At 51.3% G+C, this 18,876-nt stretch overlaps 1 protein-coding gene across 2 annotated transcripts in view; it reads left to right on the plus strand.

Moving 5' to 3' along the window:
• LOC125462939 (vasoactive intestinal polypeptide receptor 1-like) overlaps positions 1-18,876 on the plus strand; it is an 88,252-nt gene that overhangs the window by 12,452 nt on the left and 56,924 nt on the right. For both annotated transcript variants that reach the window (XM_059642206.1, XM_059642213.1), the window contains exon 2: positions 7,701-7,821. In XM_059642206.1, coding sequence (XP_059498189.1) covers positions 7,701-7,821 — 121 coding nt within the window. The remainder of the gene's footprint in view (positions 1-7,700; positions 7,822-18,876) is intronic.

The raw sequence follows: 18,876 nt of genomic DNA on the forward strand, positions 1-18,876 counted from the left end.
CAGCTTTAGAAAGATGAAGATAACAAAGTGTGGAGCTGGATGAACACAGCCGGCCAAGCAGCGTCTCAGGAGCACAAAAGCTGACGTTTTGGGCCTAGACCCTTCATCAGATCATCCAGCTTCATGCTTTATTATCTTGGATTCTCCGGCATCTGCAGTTCCCATTATCACTCTTTCGAAAGATGAAACCCGGATTTCGAGGGTTATGAGGAGACATTAGATAAATCAGGAGATAACAAGGTGTAGAGCTGGCCAAGCAGCCTCAGAGGAGCAGGAAGGTTGATGTTATCCGGCTCTACACCTTGTTATCTCAGATTCTCCAGCATCTGCAGCTCTTACTATCTCTGAGACAAATTAGGCCTGTTTTCCCTGAAATTTACAAAGGTAACGGATGATAACATTGAAGTCATCAAAATATTACCAGGCAAAGACAGGATGGATAAAGATAAACTATTCCCACCCGTTGGGGATTCTAAAAGTAGGGGCATAGCCTGAGAATTAGGGTCAGACGGTTACAGGAGAGATGTTAGGAAGCACTTCTGCACACAAAGGGTGGGAGAGGTTTGGAACTCCCTTCCACAAATGTGACGGGATGCTGGATCAGTTGCTAATTTTAAATCTGAGGTATATACATTTTTTTATATTAAGTAAGGGTATGAAGGAATATGGGCCCATATGGGGTTAGGGCTGTGCATGTGCCATGATCTTATTGAAAGAAGCAGACAAGGTGGAGCAGGGTGAGCCACTCCATTTGGAACTCCACTCTGTTAGCCAGTTCCCCTTCCTTTTCCTTCTTCCCTCTCATCTTGGCAGTAATTCTGTACCACTCCCATCCCCATCACTGGGCTGTTAATGTTCCTGGGTAATGTTCTGGGGACCTGGGTTTGAGTCCTGCCACAGCATGTGGTGGCATTTGAATTCAATAAAATATCTGGAATTAAGAATCTAACGATGACCTGGCATGACCTATATGTGACTCCAGTCCCACAGCAATGTGGTTGACGCTTCACTGCCCTCTGGGCAATTAGGGATGGGCAAGAAATGCTGCCCTGGTCAGCAACATCCTCATCCGGTGAATGAATAAACGGAAAAAAATGGGAAGTGAACTATGGAGTCAGGTCACAACTGGGAACCACATGGAGGGAGGTGAATGAGTGGGCTTTGTCCTGCCGTGACAGCAGATCGACAGTGGGCCAGGTCGATGGTGAGAGGGGCCGGTGAGGTGGGGATGATGGTGAGAGGGGCCGGTGAGGTGGGGATGGTGGTGAGAGGGGCCGGTGAGATGGTGATGGTGGTGAGAGTGGCCGGTGAGGTGGGGATGGTGGTGAGAGGGGGCCGGTGAGGTGGGGATGGTGGTGAGAGGGGGCCGGTGAGGTGGGGATGGTGGTGAGAGGGGCCGGTGAGGTGGGGATGGTGGTGAGAGGGGCCGGTGAGATGGTGATGGTGGTGAGAGGGGCCGGTGAGGTGGGGATGATGGTGAGAGGGGCCGGTGAGGTGGGGATGGTGGTGAGAGGGGCCGGTGAGGTGGGGATGGTGGTGAGAGGGGCCGGTGAGGTGGGGATGGTGGTGAGAGGGGGCCGGTGAGGTGGGGATGGTGGTGAGAGGGGCCGGTGAGGTGGGGATGATGGTGAGAGGGGCCGGTGAGGTGGGGATGGTGGTGAGAGGGGCCGGTGAGGTGGGGATGGTGGTGAGAGGGGCCGGTGAGGTGGGGATGGTGGTGAGAGGGGGCCGGTGAGGTGGGGATGGTGGTGAGAGGGGCCGGTGAGGTGGGGATGATGGTGAGAGGGGGCCGGTGAGGTGGGGATGGTGGTGAGAGGGGGCCGGTGAGGTGGCGATGGTGGTGAGAGGGGCCGGTGAGGTGGGGATGGTGGTGAGAGGGGCCGGTGAGGTGGGGATGGTGGTGAGAGGGGGCCGGTGAGGTGGGGATGGTGGTGAGAGGGGGCCGGTGAGGTGGCGATGGTGGTGAGAGGGGCCGGTGAGGTGGGGATGGTGGTGAGAGGGGCCGGTGAGGTGGGGATGGTGGTGAGAGGGGGCCGGTGAGGTGGGGATGGTGGTGAGAGGGGCCGGTGAGGTGGGGATGGTGGTGAGAGGGGCCGGTGAGGTGGGGATGGTGGTGAGAGGGGCCGGTGAGGTGGGGATGGTGGTGAGAGGGGCCGGTGAGATGGTGATGGTAGTGAGAGGGGCCGGTGAGGTGAGGATGATGGTGAGAGGGGGCCGGTGAGGTGGCGATGGTGGTGAGAGGGGCCGGTGAGGTGGGGATGGTGGTGAGAGGGGCCGGTGAGGTGGGGATGGTGGTGAGAGGGGCCGGTGAGGTGGGGATGATGGTGAGAGGGGCCGGTGAGGTGGGGATGGTGGTGAGAGGGGGCCGGTGAGGTGGGGATGGTGGTGAGAGGGGGCCGGTGAGGTGGCGATGGTGGTGAGAGTGGCCGGTGAGGTGGGGATGGTGGTGAGAGGGGGCCGGTGAGGTGGGGATGGTGGTGAGAGTGGCCGGTGAGGTGGGGATGGTGGTGAGAGGGGGCCGGTGACGTGGTGATGGTGGTGAGAGGGGGCCGGTGAGGTGGGGATGGTGGTGAGAGGGGGCCGGTGAGGTGGCGATGGTGGTGAGAGTGGCCGGTGAGGTGGGGATGGTGGTGAGAGGGGGCCGGTGAGGTGGGGATGGTGGTGAGAGTGGCCGGTGAGGTGGGGATGGTGGTGAGAGGGGGCCGGTGACGTGGTGATGGTGGTGAGAGGGGCCGGTGAGGTGGGGATGGTGGTGAGAGGGGGCCGGTGAGGTGGGGATGGTGGTGAGAGGGGCCGGTGAGGTGGGGATGGTGGTGAGAGGGGGCCGGTGAGGTGGTGATGATGGTGAGAGGGGCCGGTGAGGTGGGGATGGTGGTGAGAGGGGCCGGTGAGGTGGGGATGGTGGTGAGAGGGGGCCGGTGAGGTGGGGATGGTGGTGAGAGGGGGCCGGTGACGTGGTGATGGTGGTGAGAGGGGCCGGTGAGGTGGGGATGGTGGTGAGAGGGGGCCGGTGAGGTGGGGATGGTGGTGAGAGGGGCCGGTGAGGTGGGGATGGTGGTGAGAGGGGGCCGGTGAGGTGGTGATGATGGTGAGAGGGGCCGGTGAGGTGGGGATGGTGGTGAGAGGGGCCGGTGAGGTGGCGATGGAGGTGATAGGGGGTCGGTGAGGTGGTGATGGTGGCGAGAGGGGGCCATTTGCGTGGCAGCGGTAACCTCTTGGGTGCCCTCGCGATTGGAGCGTTGCCTGCACCATTGTGGAGATGGGACTTGGGACTCTGAGACCTGGACTTTTCTTGTTCTCTTGCTTAACTTTTGGCTCAATTACATCTTGGATTCTGGTTTTTGTAACCAAGTGGGCACCAGTCAATGGTAACTTTGTGCACTTTTCACTGCACCGATATAATCCTAACTCGGTATATGTGATAAATAAATAAACCTGAATCCAAACTGAATGGTGGAACAGACTTGGGTGGGGGGTGCGGTGCTAAATAGCCTCTTGTTACTCCTAAAACATTAGCTCATTTCGGTCTGGAAGAACAGGAAGGAATCCACTTTCAAATTAACCTATTTCAACTCACTCAGGGGTTATGGAAGAGGAGCTGTTTCATTGCTCCCTACCCAGAAGGTCAGTGTTTTTCCAGGGGGGGTGGTGGATAACCTACCTGGGGCTGAGATGAACCAGGAGAAGCCTGCCCAGGGCCTAGTCCTCACCCTAGACTACCTGGAACTGTCCCTAGAGGATCGTGAGTGGGGGCACTCTCCCTATCTCTGCTTTCACTCCCTCACCACTCGCCAGAGAGGACCCATTTCTGGATGCCCCCCCATCCCAGCTGCCTCTGGGACCGAGACCAGTTCTATGCCCCAGGGTGCGGGTGTGTGGGAGGGGGCACAGGGACAATTAGGGGCTTCAAGTAATACACCCCTCATGGCTTGGGAATCATGATTCTTGCCGCAAACACATATGAGCTGCTCATGAACTCAAACTCAGCTGTATAATGTCTTTCAAAGTGAATGTGTCAGCTGCTCAGCACCTGGAAGTTTTCATGCTACTGTTCGAAGGTTAATTTAAGGGATTACATCCAAACCATTACTGCACAGCACTTTGTGTGAAAACCAATCTCTCAGCGCCAAGACTAACCAGACAAGTTAGCTCCCAGACAGCAACAACAAACATTTCTATAGCACCACTAACATGATCAGGGTGTTTAACTCACAAAGTTAATCAGCATAGGGACAGCCCATTCAGGCCACCATGCCTGTGCAGACTAACTAAATTAATTCCATTGACCCACACTTGGCCCATAGCCTACTCTGCCCCGGCATTGTAAGTGCTCGCCCAGATGCTTCTGAAATGTTGTGAGAGTATCTGCCCCCACCACCCTCTCAGGCAGCATGTTCCATATTTCTAACACCCTCTGGGTGAAAGCATTAGAACATAGAACATAGAATGGTACAGTACAGGCCCTTCAGCCCACAATGTTGTGCCAATCTATTATCCTACTCTAAGATCAATCTACCCTGAACACCCTACATTTTACTATCCTCCATGTGCTTATCCATGAATTGCTTAAAAGTCTCTAAAGTATCTGACTCCACTACCACTGCCGGCAGCACATTCCACACGCCCACCACTCTCTGTGTGAAGAACCTACCTCTGACATCTCCCCGATACCTTCCTCTATTCACCTCAAAATTGTTACCCCTCATCATAGTCATTTCCGCCCTGGGAAAAAGTCTCTGATTATCCACTCTATTGATGTCTCTCATCATCTTGTACACCTCTATCAAGTCACCTCTCATCCTTCTTCGCTCCCTCGAAGAAAGCCCCAGCTCCCTCAACCTTTCCTCAATAGACCTGCCCTCCAGCCCAGGCTGCATCCTGGTAAATCTCCTCTGCACCCTCTCTAAAGCTTCCACATCCTTCCTATAATTAGGCAGCCTGAACTGGACACAATATTCCAAGTGTGGTCTAACCAGGGTTTTATAGAGCTTACAGCTCTTAAACTCAATTCCCCGCCAATGAAAGCCAACACACCATACGCCTTCTTTACAACCCGATCAACTCGAGTGGCAAGTTTCAGGAATCTATGGACGTGGACTCCGACATCCCTCTATTCCTCCACACTGCCGAGAATCCTGCCATTAACCCCGTATTCTGCATTCAAATTCAACCTTCCAAAATTAATCACCTCACACTTTTCTGGGTTGAATTCCATCTGCCACTTCTTTGCCCAGCTCTGCATCTTGTCAATGTCCCGTTGCAACCTACAACAGATCTCCACCCTGTCCACACCTCCTCCAACCTTAGTGTCGTCGGCCAGCTTACTAACCCACCCTTCCACGTCCTCGTCCAAGTCATTTATAAAGATCACATTCTTTCTCAGATCTCCTGTAAATCACTTACTCCTCACCTTAAACTTATGCCCTCTGGTCCTAGACACGCCTGCAGTGGAGGTAACGTTCTCACATTCTGCTCACATTATGCCCCCCCTCACAATTTCATACCTCAGGCCTCAGCCTCCTCTGCTCCAAGGAGAGCAATCGCAGCCAATCCAGTCTCTCCTCATAATTGAAGCTTTTTACCCCGGGCAATATTCTGGTGAATCTCCTCCACACCGTCTCCAGAGCCATTATGTCCTTCTGACAGTGTAGCGGCCAGGACTGCACATTGTACTCCATCTGTGGCCTAACCAATGTTTTATAAAGTTGTAACAGACCTCTTGCTCCCACATTCTTCACTCTGGCTAATGAAGGCAAGCATCCTGTTTGCCTTCTTCACCAACCACCCCCTCCCCCCCACCACCCCCCTCCCCCCCCCACCCCAGTCTACCTGTGCTGATATTCTCGGGGATCTACAGACTTGTGCACCTTTGTTCTGAATTCTCACAGTTCTACTTTCAAAAGTCTCTCACTTTCCAAATGTAGACTTTCCTGTAAGTAAGCTCCCAGTATTATATACTGAAATTAGCCTTCCTCAAGTTTAGACATGTCTACACTATCCCTGATAATGGGAACTGCAGATGCTGGAGAATCCAAGACAACAAAGTGTGGAGCTGGTTTCAGCAGGTTGATACCTCATCTCCAGGTCTGCCTGGTGCTATTCCTGCCATACCCTCCTGCACTCTCCATTGAACCAAGGTTGGTTCCCCAGGCTTGATGGTAATATTAGAGTGGGGGGAAATGCTGGGCCATGACGTTACAGATTGTGCTCGGATACAATTCTGCAGTTGTTGATGGCCCACAGCACCTCATGGATGCCCGGTCTTGATTTGCTACCTCTTTGCGAAGGCTGTCCCATTTAGCATGGTGGCCGTGTCATTCAACACGATGGAAGTTATTGTCAATATCAAGATGGGACTTTGTCTCCACAAAGACTGGAGCTGCTAGATCTGTGGAAAGTCTGTCCCATTTAGCACGGTGATAGTGCCACACAGCGTGATGGAGATTATTCTCAATGTGAAGATGGGACTTCATCTCCACAAGAACCGTGCGATGGTCACTCTTACCGATACTGTCATGGAGAGATGCTTCTGAGGTCAAATAATGTTGTGATGTAAGATCAGAGAAACGTACTTGTCAGTCAGGGCTCAAGTCTGGGTGACAGGTTGTATAGACCCACTGAGTGTACTGTGACAATGTCTGGGGTGCCTGATGCCATGTTCCAGAGTGTGGAGCAAATTTGTGGGTCACACTGGCATCGCCGAGAGATGTCACCATTATCCATCACCCAATGTCTGCCTCTGACCTGTCACTTTTGCAGATGGTACTCTCTTGGCCTATACAGCCAACCTCACCCTCATACTGCAGCACAGCCACTGCTTTCCCCCACCCCCACCCCATATGGTTCTGGGACCACATGCCACTCCACACCAAGGGCTTGGGGTGCCAATGCCAGGACCAGTTTCTGTGAATTCCCCCTTTTGGATGGTCTCACGGAATGTACAGCTTTGCCCAACTCATTGATTGATTAGTTTGGGTCTTTTTCTTTTCCCCTCAGCGTTAACTGTTGGAAAAATTGACTAGAGATAATGAGAGCTGCAGATGCTGGAGAATCCGAGATAACAAGGTGTGGAGCTGGATGAACACAGCAGGCCAAGCAGCATCTTAGGAGCACAAAAGCTGACGTATCGGGCCTAGACCTTTCATCAGAAAAAGGACGATGAGAAAAAGAAAAATTGACTAGCTCACTTCTTGACAAGAACAGAAATTGTCAGAGAAACTCAGGTGGTCTGGCGGTGGAGACAAAGCAGAGTTAATGTTTTGAGTCCATTGACTGTTCATCAGAATGGCCTACTCCTGCTCCTGCTTCACACATTCTTACTAAACTCAAAGAACTGTTGGGAAATTGCAGTAATCCTCCAACTGCTTATGTTAAGTAACTCCGATTGTGAACCCCTAAAATCGAAAGTTAGTATGAGTTATCTCCAAAGGCTTGTCCCTGTATGTATCTCTCAATATTGGTCCAAGTGATCTGTACTCTGTCACATTGCTGCTTCTGGGTAAATGCTGTTTGGCATTTACGTCATGAAAATACTCCAAAAACTACTCAATAGCCTGACTGCCAGTAGTCACTAAAATGCTGGAAAAAGTCTGATGTTAATGTCGCCGCACTGTTTGCGGTTAAAATCTTCTTCTGGTTGCTGGAACGATTGATCATTATTGCGAGCAATAACGCATGGGTCTATATTTTTGTAATCGCAGGCAATTGCAATACATCCGTACTGTGAGATCTTTCAACGAATCGAAGACAGTAATGCTAGCTGTATACGGCTCAATGTGAACCAATCGAGAGAATTAAACGACACCGCTGCCCACTCACCTGGTATGTGACTTCACTTCAGTTCTCTCCCAGCGCGCCCACTCTATGCAAAGACAAATAAGCACGCGACCTCCATTTCACATCATTCCGAAATAAAAAATGTCAATGGATTTAGCATTCCTGTTTTTAATTTGCCACATCATAGACTCATGGAGATGGATAGCACCTAAACAGACACTTTGATTTGATTTGATTCAGTGTCCCGTGTACCTAAGTACAGTGAAAAGCTTTGTTTGCGAGCAGCAACAGGCAGATCACAGTGAGCAAGGATGTACAGATCATAGGATGAAAATAATTTGGACAGCTTACAGCACACAGGTTGCACTCCACAGGATGTGCATGAGGAAATGTCAATATTAGCAAGACCAGTATTTTTTGAAGTTAATGAGTCCAGTTATCAGCCTAATAACAGCCGGGAAGAAGCTGGCCCTGAACCTGCTGGTGCATGTGTTCAGGCTTCTGTATCTTCTGCCTGACAGAAGAGGTTGTTGAAGGTCATTACCCGGGTGCAATGGGTCTTTAATGATGTGGGCAGCATTTCCACAGCAGCGAGCCATGTAAATGGAGCGAACGGATGGGAGGTCGGCTTCAGTGATGGTCTGGGCTGTGTACACCACCTTCTGTAGTTTCTTACGGTCATGGGAAGAGCAGTTCCCGTACCAGACAGTTTGCTTTTAACGGTACATCTGTAGAAGTTGGTGAGGGTCCTTATGGAAATGCCAAATTTCCAGAGCTGCCTGAGGAAGGAGAGGCATCAATAGAACATAGAGCATAGAACAGTACAGAGATAATGGGAACTGCAGATGCTGGAGATTCCAAGATAATAAAATGTGAGGCTGGATGAACACAGCAGGCCAAGCAGCATCTCAGGAGCACAAAAGCTGACGTTTCGGGCCTAGACCCTTCATCAGAGAGGGGGATGGGGAGAGGGAACTGGAATAAATAGGGAGAGAGGGGGAGGCGGACCGAAGATGGAGAGTGAAGAAGATAGGTGGAGAGAGTATAGGTGGGGAGGTAGGGAGGGGATAGGTCAGTCCAGGGAAGACGGACAGGTCAAGGAGGTGGGATGAGGTTAGTAGGTAGATGGGGGTGCGGCTTGGGGTGGGAGGAAGGGATGGGTGAGAGGAAGAACTGGTTAGGGAGGCAGAGACAGGTTGGACTGGTTTTGGGATGCAGTGGGTGGGGGGGAAGAGCTGGGCTGGTTGTGTGGTGCAGTGGGGGGAGGGGACGAACTGGGCTGGTTTAGGGATGCAGTAGGGGAAGGGGAGATTTTGAAACTGGTGAAGTCCACATTGATACCATTAGGCTGCAGGGTTCCCAGGCGGAATATGAGTTGCTGTTCCTGCAACCTTCAGGTGTCATCATTGTGGCACTGCAGGAGGCCCAGGATGGACATGTCATCTAGAGAATGGGAGGGGAAGTGGAAATGGTTTGCGACTGGGAGGTGCAGTTGTTTGTTGCGAACTGAGCGGAGGTGTTCTGCAAAGCGGTCTCCAAGCCTCCGCTTGGTTTCCCCAATGTAGAGGAAGCCACACCGGGTACAGTGGATGCAGTATACCACATTGGCAGATGTGCAGGTGAACCTCTGCTTAATGTGGAATGTCATCTTGGGCCTGGGATAGGGGTGAGGGAGGAGGTGTGGGGGCAAATGTAGCATTTCCTGCGGTTGCAGGGGAAGGTGCCGGGTGTGGTGGGGTTGGAGGGCAGTGTGGAGCGAACAAGGGAGTCATGGAGAGAGTGGTCTCTCCGGAAAGCAGATAGGGGTGGGGATGGAAAAATGTCTTGGGTGGTGGGGTCAGATTGTAGATGGCGAAAGTGTCGGAGGATGATGCGTTGTATCCGGAGGTTGGTAGGGTGGTGTGTGAGAACGAGGGAGATCCTCTTTGGGCGGTTGTGGCGGGGGCGGGGTCTGAGGGATGTGTATCCCACCTCTTCCTCCGGTACATTGATGACTGTATCGGCGCCACCTCTTACTCCCCAGAGGAGCCTGAACAGTTCATCCACTTCACCAACACCTTCCACCCCAACCTTCAGTTCACCTGGGCCATCTTCAGCACATCCCTCACCTTCCTGGACCTCTCAGTCTCATCTCAGGCAACCAGCTTGTAACTGATGTCTACTTCAAGCCCACCGCCTCCCACAGCTATGTAGATTACACCTCCTCCCACCCACCCTCCTGCAAAAATTCCATCCCCTATTCCCAATTCCTCCGCCTCCGCCGCATCTGCTCCCACGATAAGACATTCCACTCCCGCACATCCCAGATGTCCAAGTTCTTCAAGGACCGCAACTTTCCCCCCACAGTGATCGAGAACGCCCTTGACCGCGTCTCCTGTATTTCCCGCAACACATCCCTCACACCCAGCCCCCGCCACAACCACCCTAAGAGGATCCCCCTCGTTCTCACACACCACCCTACCAACCTCCGGATACAACGCATCATCCTCCGACACCTCCGCCATTTACAATCCGACCCCACCACCCAAGACATTTTTCCATCCCCACCCCTGTCTGCTTTCCGGAGAGACCACTCTCTCCGTGACTCCCTTGTTCGCTCCACACTGCCCTCCAACCCCACCACACCCGGCACCTTCCCCTGCAACCGCAGGAAATGCTACACTTGCCCCCACACCTCCTCCCTCACCCCTATCCCAGGCCCCAAGATGACATTCCACATTAAGCAGAGGTTCACCTGCACATCTGCCAATGTGGTATACTGCATCCACTGTACCCGGTGTGGCTTCCTCTACATTGGGGAAACCAAGCGGAGGCTTGGAGACCGCTTTGCAGAACACGTCCAATCGGTTCGCAACAAACAACTGCACCTCCCAGTCGCAAACCATTTCCACTCACCCTCCCATTCTCTAGATGACCTGTCCATCATGGGCCTCCTGCAGTGCCACAATGATGCCACCCGAAGGTTGCAGGAACAGCAACTCATATTCCGCCTGGGAACCCTGCAGCCTAATGGTATCAATGTGGACTTCACCAGTTTCAAAATCTCCCCTTCCCCTACTGCATCCCTAAACCAGCCCAGTTCGTCCCCTCCCCCCACTGCACCACACAACCAGCCCAGCTCTTCCCCTCCACCCACTGCATCCCAAAACCAGTCCAACCTGTCTCTGCCTCCCTAACCGGTTCTTCCTCTCACCCATCCCTTCCTCCCACCCCAAGCCGCACCCCCATCTACCTATTAACCTCATCCCACCTCCTTGACCTGTCCGTCTTCCCTGGACTGACCTATCCCCTCCCTACCTCCCCACCTATACTCTCTCCACCTATCTTCTTCACTCTCCATCTTCGGTCCGCCTCCCCCTCTCTCCCTATTTATTCCAGTTCCCTGTCCCCATCCCCCTCTCTGATGAAGGGTGGGATGAGGGGATAGGTGAGAGGAAGAACAGGTTAAGGAGGTGGGGACGAGCTGGGCTGGTATTGGGATGCAGTGGGAGGAGGGGAGATTTTGAAACTTGTGAATTGGGAACCCTGCAGCCCAATGGTATCAATGTGGATTTCACAAGCTTCAACGTCTAGGTCTGAAACATCAGCTTTTGTGCTCCTGAGATGCTGCTTGGCCTGCTGTGTTCGTCCAGCTCCACACTTTGTTATCTCAGATTCTCCAGCATCTGCAGTTCCCATTATCTCTGTGGCTAGAGTCCCTATAGGTTCATTGGGACAAGCAATAAACAAAGAAATAACTAATGCCTGTAAAAATGGTACGACAATTAACGTGGGGGATTTTAATCTACATGTAGTTTGGTCAAACCAGCTCGGTCAGAGTAGCCTTGAGGAGGAGTTCATTGAGTGTACCCGTGATCGTTTTCTGGAACAGTATGTAATGGAACCGACAAGGGGGCAAGCTATCCTAGGTCTGGCCCTCTGTAATGAGACAGCAATAATTAATGTCCTCATAGTTAGGAATCCTCTTGGAAGGAGTCATCACAGCATGGTTGAATTTAGAATACAGATGGATAGTGTGAAGATGAACTCCAACACCTGGGTCCTATGCTTGAACAAGGGGGACTACAATAGAATGAGGGAGGACTTGGCTAGAGTAGACTGGAAATAAAGACTTTATGGTGGGACAGTTGACGAGCAGTGGAAGACTTCCAAAGCAATTTTTCAAAGTGCTCAGCAAAAGTATATTTCAGTGAAAAGGAAGGACTGTAAGAAATGGGGTAATCTGCAGTGGGTGTCTGAGGAAATAAGGGAGTCTATCAAATTGAAAGAGAAGGCATACAAAGTGGCCAAAAACAGCATGAAACTAGAGATTGGGAAAACTTTAAAGGTCAACAGAAAGCCACAAAAAAAGCTATAAAGAAAAGTAAGATAGAACATGAGAAAAAACTAGCACAGAATCTAAAGACAGATAGCAAAAGTTTCTATAAATATATAAAATGAAAAAGAGTGGCTAAAGTAAACGTTGGCCCTTTAGAGGATGAGAAGGAGAATTTAGTTCTGGGATATGATGAAATGGCTGAGGCATTGAACAGGTATTTTGTATCGGTCTTCACAGTGGAGGACACTAATAACATGCCAGTAATTGACAAAGAGACGGAGGTAGGTGAGGATCTGGAAACAATCATTACAACTGAAGAGGAAATATTGGGCAAACTAATGGAGCTAAGGATTGATAAGTCTCCTGGCCCTGATGGAATGCATCCCAGGATTCTAAAAGAGACGGTGGGAGAAATAGCAGGTGAACTGGTGGTGCTGGCTCGAAGGGCCGAATGGCCTACTCCAGCACCTATTGTCTATTGTCTATTATCTATAACTGTTGGTAATTTTCCAAGATTCGCTGGACCCTGGGGCAGTGCCAGCAGATTAGAAAACAGCAAATGTGACACCACTGTTTAAAAAGGGAAGTAGACAAAAGATGGGGAATGATAGAGCGGTTAGCTTAACCTCTGTAGTTGGGAAGATGCTTGAGTCTATTATCAAGGAAGAAATAGCAAGGCATCTTGATAGAAATTGTCCTGTTGGGCAGACGCAGCATGGGTCCATGAAGGTCAGGTCATGCTTGACAAATATTTTGGAATTCTATGTAGACATTACGAGCCGGTGGACAATGGGGACCCAGTGGATGTGGTGTACCTAGATTTCGACAAGGTGCCACACAAGAGGCTGCTGCACAAGATAAGGATGCATGGCGTTAGGGGTTAAGTATTAGCATGGATAGAGGATTGGTCGACTAACAGGAAGCAAAGAGTGGGGATAAATGAGTGCTATTCTGGCTGGCAATCAGTGACTAGTGGTGTGCCTCAAGGATCAGTGTTGGGACTGCAATTATTTACAATTTATATAGATGATTTGGAGTTGGGGACCACGTGTAGGGTATCAAGGTTTGCAGGTGACACTAAGATGAGTGGCAGAGCAAAGTGTGCAGAGGACTGTGAAACTTTGCAGAGGAATATAGATACATTGAGTGAGTGGGCAAAGGTCTGGCAGATGGAATACAATGTAAATGAATGTGAAGTCATACATTTTGGTAGGAGTAATAGCAAAAAGGATTATTACTTGAATGGTTAAAAAGTTGCAGCATGCTGCTATGCAGAGGCACCTGGGTGATGTAGTGCAGGAATCACAGAAGGTTGGTCTTTAGGTACAGCAAGTAATTAGGAAGGCAAATGGAATTTTGTTCTTCATTGCTAAAGGGATTGAGTTTAAAAGCAGAGAGGTTATCTTGCAGCTGTACAAGGTGCTGGGGAGGCCACACCTGGAGTACTGTGTGCAGTTTTGGGCTCCTTACTTGAGGAAGGATGTACTGGCACTGGAGGGGGTGCAGAGGGCGTTCAGTAGGTTGATTGAGGGGGATTGGCTTATGAGGCGAGACTGAGTAGATTGGGATTACATTCATAGGAATTCAGAAGATTGAGGGGGGTTCTCATTGAAACATATAAGATTATGAAGGCAACAGATAAGATAGAAATAGAGAGGATGTTCCCACTGGCAGGTGAAGCTAGGACAGGAGGGCACAGCCTCAAGATTTAGAGGGAGCTGATTTAGGGCTGAATTGAGAAGGAACTTCTTCACCCAGAGGGTTGTTAATCTATGGAATTCCTTGCCCAGTGAAGTAGTTGACGCTACTTCTGTAAAGGTTTTTAAAGCTAAGGTGGATATTTTTTGAACAATAAAGGAATTAAGGGATATGGTGAGAATGGGGGTAAGTGGATCTGAGCCCACGAAAAGATCAGCCATGATCTTATTGAATGGCGGAGCAGGTTTATAACCGCCTTTGGTGCATCTCCCTTGAGACATTGGCTTAATAAAACAATACCTATTTCAGAGTTCCAACAAACAACTGATTTATTGCTGTTTGTGGAAGACAGCTCCAAACATCTGCTCACTTTGTGCGTAGAAATGCTTCTGAACATCTCTTCTGAATGGCGTGGCCCTCGTTTTTAAATGATGGCCCCAAGTTCTGGAATACCATTGTCAGGGGAGATACAATCCATGGTCAAATTGGGTGGGGGAGGAAGCAGTGTAGAGGGGTTGAATGGCCTCTTGTTGCAGTGTATGGCCTTCAGCCAGCAAAGCAAAGCCTGAAGGTTGTCTGAATTAGTGCTTGGAAAGGCATTACAACAGGACACAGTATTGCTGAACTACTCTTCCGGATAACATTGGGCTCAGAACATAGTGGGCATCAGTAACTCTCTGGTTCTCCCAAGCACGAGCTCGGAATTACTAACGAACATTTCAGGACTAATCGTGATGATAACTCATTCCAAATTGCATTGGGGCATAAATTAGATCAGCTACATTAGCCGTTACAGAGCGAAACTAGAAGACGTTTTGCCCTGTAGGCTTTGATTTGTCTAAACTATTGTTCCTTCAGCCTTGGAATTAAATATTTCACTCCTTGTTTAGTCGTCATAGGAAAACAGAGCAGCTTTCAACAGCTCTGGGTGTGGGGTTGGTATTGGGGGAGGGGTCCCAAATCATCTCACAGCCTGTGAAACCCACTGACTGGGAGCTAGCTCACTGCCTTCAAGATTTTGCAGCTCAGAGTGACACAAAGATAGTAGGAACTGCAGACGCTGGAGAATCTGAGATGACAAGGTGTAGAGCTGGATGAACACAGCAGGCCAAGCAGCATCAGAGGAGCAGGAAAGCTGACGTTTCGGGTCTGGACTTCCCTGCTCCTCTGATGCTGCTTGGCCTGCTGTGTTCATCCAACTCTACGCCTTGTAATCTCAGGTTACACTGATGGCTTTTCGTTTGGATGGAGGTCACATCTGTCCTGAAGCAGAGACCCACAGAGACGGCGGCGGGGGTGGGGGTGGGGGGGTGGGTACGCCTAAGTGACTGCTTGAAAGGATGGGATCCAATATAATTAATAAGCAATACCCACTGAGACATTCTCAGGGGACTTGACAGGTTGGGAACAGTTGTTACCACGTGTGGGAGAGCCCAGGACCAGATGGTGCAATCTCAGAATACGGGGCCAGAATAAGACAGAGACGAGCAGGAATTTTCTCTCTCTCAGAGGGGAGTGAATCTTTATTATCGAGGGCTGTTGAAGACCCCCAGCCTGGGTCAGTGCAGCTCGCGTTGAGCGCGACCTTCATAATACTCTTCCGTTTCACATTATGGTGTAACTGCAGTGAACACCTTAATTGAGCTACAATGTGTTTGCGGACCACCGCACCATATAAATGGGCAAGGGCCCAAAGTATTTGCATCAGGAAGCACTTTGATGGGCATGGGGAGGGCAGCAGCCAATCTTCTCACAATGGTACCATGGGGCTGAAGGCGAGGCAAGCGTATGTAACTGAAGGGAATGGTGAATGATGAGTCAGAGTGAAAAGCGGGGTGCCGGGGAGGTAATGTTGCTGTGTGGTGCGTTGCTCGATTAACCTGAGAGGTAACGCATATGTCAGTGGTGTGTGCAGTAAACTCACTGAAGGGCTCAAAGGGCTGCGAGGGGTTTTCGTAAAATTTACTCATTCACGGGATGTACAGGGGCAGGGGATGGGGAGGGTGCAGGGTGATTACAGGGGGAGGGGATGGGGAGGGTGCAGGGTGTTTACAGGGGGAGGGGGTGGGGAGGGTGCAGGGTGTTTACAGGGGGAGGGGATGGGGAGGGTGCAGGGTGATTACAGGGGGAGGGGATGGGGAGGGTGCAGGGTGTTTACAGGGGGAGGGGATGGGGAGGGTGCAGGGTGTTTACAGGGGGAGGGGGTGGGGAGGGTGCAGGGTGTTTACAGGGGCAGGGGATGGGGAGGGTGCAGGGTGTTTACAGGGGGAGGGGATGGGGAGGGTGCAGGGTGTTTACAGGGGGAGGGGGTGGGGAGGGTGCAGGGTGTTTACAGGGGGAGGGGATGGGGAGGGTGCAGGGTGTTTACAGGGGGAGGGGATGGGGAGGGTGCAGGGTGTTTACAGGGGGAGGGGATGGGGAGGGTGCAGGGTGTTTACAGGGGGAGGGGATGGGGAGGGTGCAGGGTGTTTACAGGGGGAGGGGATGGGGAGGGTGCAGGATGAGTACAGGGGGAGGGGATGGGAGGGTGCAGGATGAGTACAGGGGGAGGGGATGGGAGGGTGCAGGGTGTTTACAGGGGGAGGGGATGGGGAGGGTGCAGGGTGTTTACAGGGGGAGGGGGTGGGGAGGGTGCAGGGTGTTTACAGGGGGAGGGGATGGGGAGGGTGCAGGGTGTTTACAGGGGGAGGGGATGGGGAGGGTGCAGGGTGTTTACAGGGGGAGGGGGTGGGGAGGGTGCAGGGTGTTTACAGGGGGAGGGGATGGGAGGGTGCAGGATGAGTACAGGGGGAGGGGATGGGAGGGTGCAGGGTGTTTACAGGGGGAGGGGATGGGGAGGGTGCAGGGTGTTTACAGGGGGAGGGGGTGGGGAGGGTGCAGGGTGTTTACAGGGGGAGGGGATGGGGAGGGTGCAGGGTGTTTGCAGGGGGAGGGGATGGGAGGGTGCAGGGTGTTTACAGGGGGAGGGGGTGGGGAGGGTGCAGGGTGTTTACAGGGGGAGGGGATGGGGAGGGTGCAGGGTGTTTACAGGGGGAGGGGATGGGGAGGGTGCAGGGTGTTTACAGGGGGAGGGGGTGGGGAGGGTGCAGGGTGTTTACAGGGGGAGGGGATGGGAGGGTGCAGGATGAGTACAGGGGGAGGGGATGGGAGGGTGCAGGGTGTTTACAGGGGGAGGGGATGGGGAGGGTGCAGGGTGTTTACAGGGGGAGGGGGTGGGGAGGGTGCAGGGTGTTTACAGGGGGAGGGGATGGGGAGGGTGCAGGGTGTTTGCAGGGGGAGGGGATGGGAGGGTGCAGGGTGTTTACAGGGGGAGGGGGTGGGGAGGGTGCAGGGTGTTTACAGGGGGAGGGGGTGGGGAGGGTGCAGGGTGTTTACAGGGGGAGGGGATGGGGAGGGTGCAGGGTGTTTACAGGGGGAGGGGATGGGGAGGGTGCAGGGTGTTTACAGGGGGAGGGGATGGGGAGGGTGCAGGGTGTTTACAGGGGGAGGGGATGGGGAGGGTGCAGGGTGTTTACAGGGGGAGGGGGTGGGGAGGGTGCAGGGTGTTTACAGGGGGAGGGGGTGGGGAGGGTGCAGGGTGTTTACAGGGGGAGGGGATGGGGAGGGTGCAGGATGATTACAGGGGGAGGGGATGGGAGGGTGCAGGGTGGTTACAGGGGGAGGGGATGGGGAGGGTACAGGGTGTTTACAGGGGGTGGTGATTGGGAGGGTACAGGGTGGTTACAGGGGGAGGGGATTGCCACAAAGCGTTGATTCAAGAATTTACCTTTTGCAATTAGATCCGTGTTGTGTTTGGGTGTGAGTGAATTTTAGTTCTAGAAATTATATGTTTGGAATTTCATTTTCCAGTCAGATTGAACTTCCAAATTCTGTTTTAACATGAGTGCATCTTTAATTCCGGGTGATAAGATCGACTCATTGTTAATATCCAAGTGACAGAGACTTCGGAATATTAAAAATGTGCCTCCCTGTGTATGAGGAGTTTAGGAAAGGCACGTATAACAAAGGGGTCAGCTTTTTGTTCCTTCCAGGAGGCAGAGAGATAGATGGTATGACACGCAGGTGTTTACACCCCCCACCTTATTGAATTTGTAGTAGATTAATATTAATTAACCCATTCTGCTTGATGTGGGATGGGTAGAGCTTGTTTGTTTTTTTTAAAGCTGAACCCATTTGCAGAATTTCAACATCTCAATACAGTGACATATGAGGCACCCTCAACTGATCAAGCCATTCATCAATAACACATTTCAGTGTTGGGGAAGTACTATGGAAATATTAATTGTAGTGTGTTAGGAATCTTTAAACCACTAAGCCTGGGTACATTGAAGCACATCATGACAAAAATTACATAAAGACTGATGTGCCCTGGTATTCTAAAAGATTTAAATGGAGCAGTGACCTGAAAATTTAAAGGGATTCTAGGAAATGATAAAGTGAATGCACACAGTCTCAACGGTTTCAATGCGTACAAAAATGGTTAGTAACTTTAAGGCAGTAAACTGAAATGTTTGACTTCTGTTTTAAAGTATGAGTTATTAAGTAACTTTAAGAAAAGTGGGTCATCTTAGACAAAGGACAAAGTATGTTGTGTGGAGCTGGAAGAACTCAGCAGGTCAGGCAGCATCAGAGGAGCAGGAAAGCTGATGTTTCAGCCCTAAACTGACGAACTGTCGCGAAGCTGACTCCAGCATCTGTGGTTCTTGCCGTCACAAAATATGCTGTGCCTGACTCAAACAGAAACGGTTGCCTTCTGTTTTAAAATAATATAAGGTCATGTTCCATGGAGTACAGATCTCTACAGATCTCTGGAATTAGATATGATGATAATAGTTAAGTTGCAAAATTGGATGAGATGAAGTAATTAAGGTTAAAATGCATTTTACTGAAAAAGAAATTTAGCTGAGAGCACTAAACTGACAACTTTGTCTTGGATAATGGGAACTGCAGATGCTGGAGAATCCAAGATAACAAAGTGTGAAGCTGGAGGAACACAGCAGGCCAAACAGCATCTCAGGAGGACAGGGTATTGCCCAGAGGGCAGTTAAGAGTCAACCACATTGCTGTGGGTTTGGAGTCACATG

This window comes from Stegostoma tigrinum, chromosome 2, assembly GCF_030684315.1.
Source record: "Stegostoma tigrinum isolate sSteTig4 chromosome 2, sSteTig4.hap1, whole genome shotgun sequence".
In the NCBI taxonomy this organism is placed as follows: domain Eukaryota; kingdom Metazoa; phylum Chordata; class Chondrichthyes; order Orectolobiformes; family Stegostomatidae; genus Stegostoma; species Stegostoma tigrinum.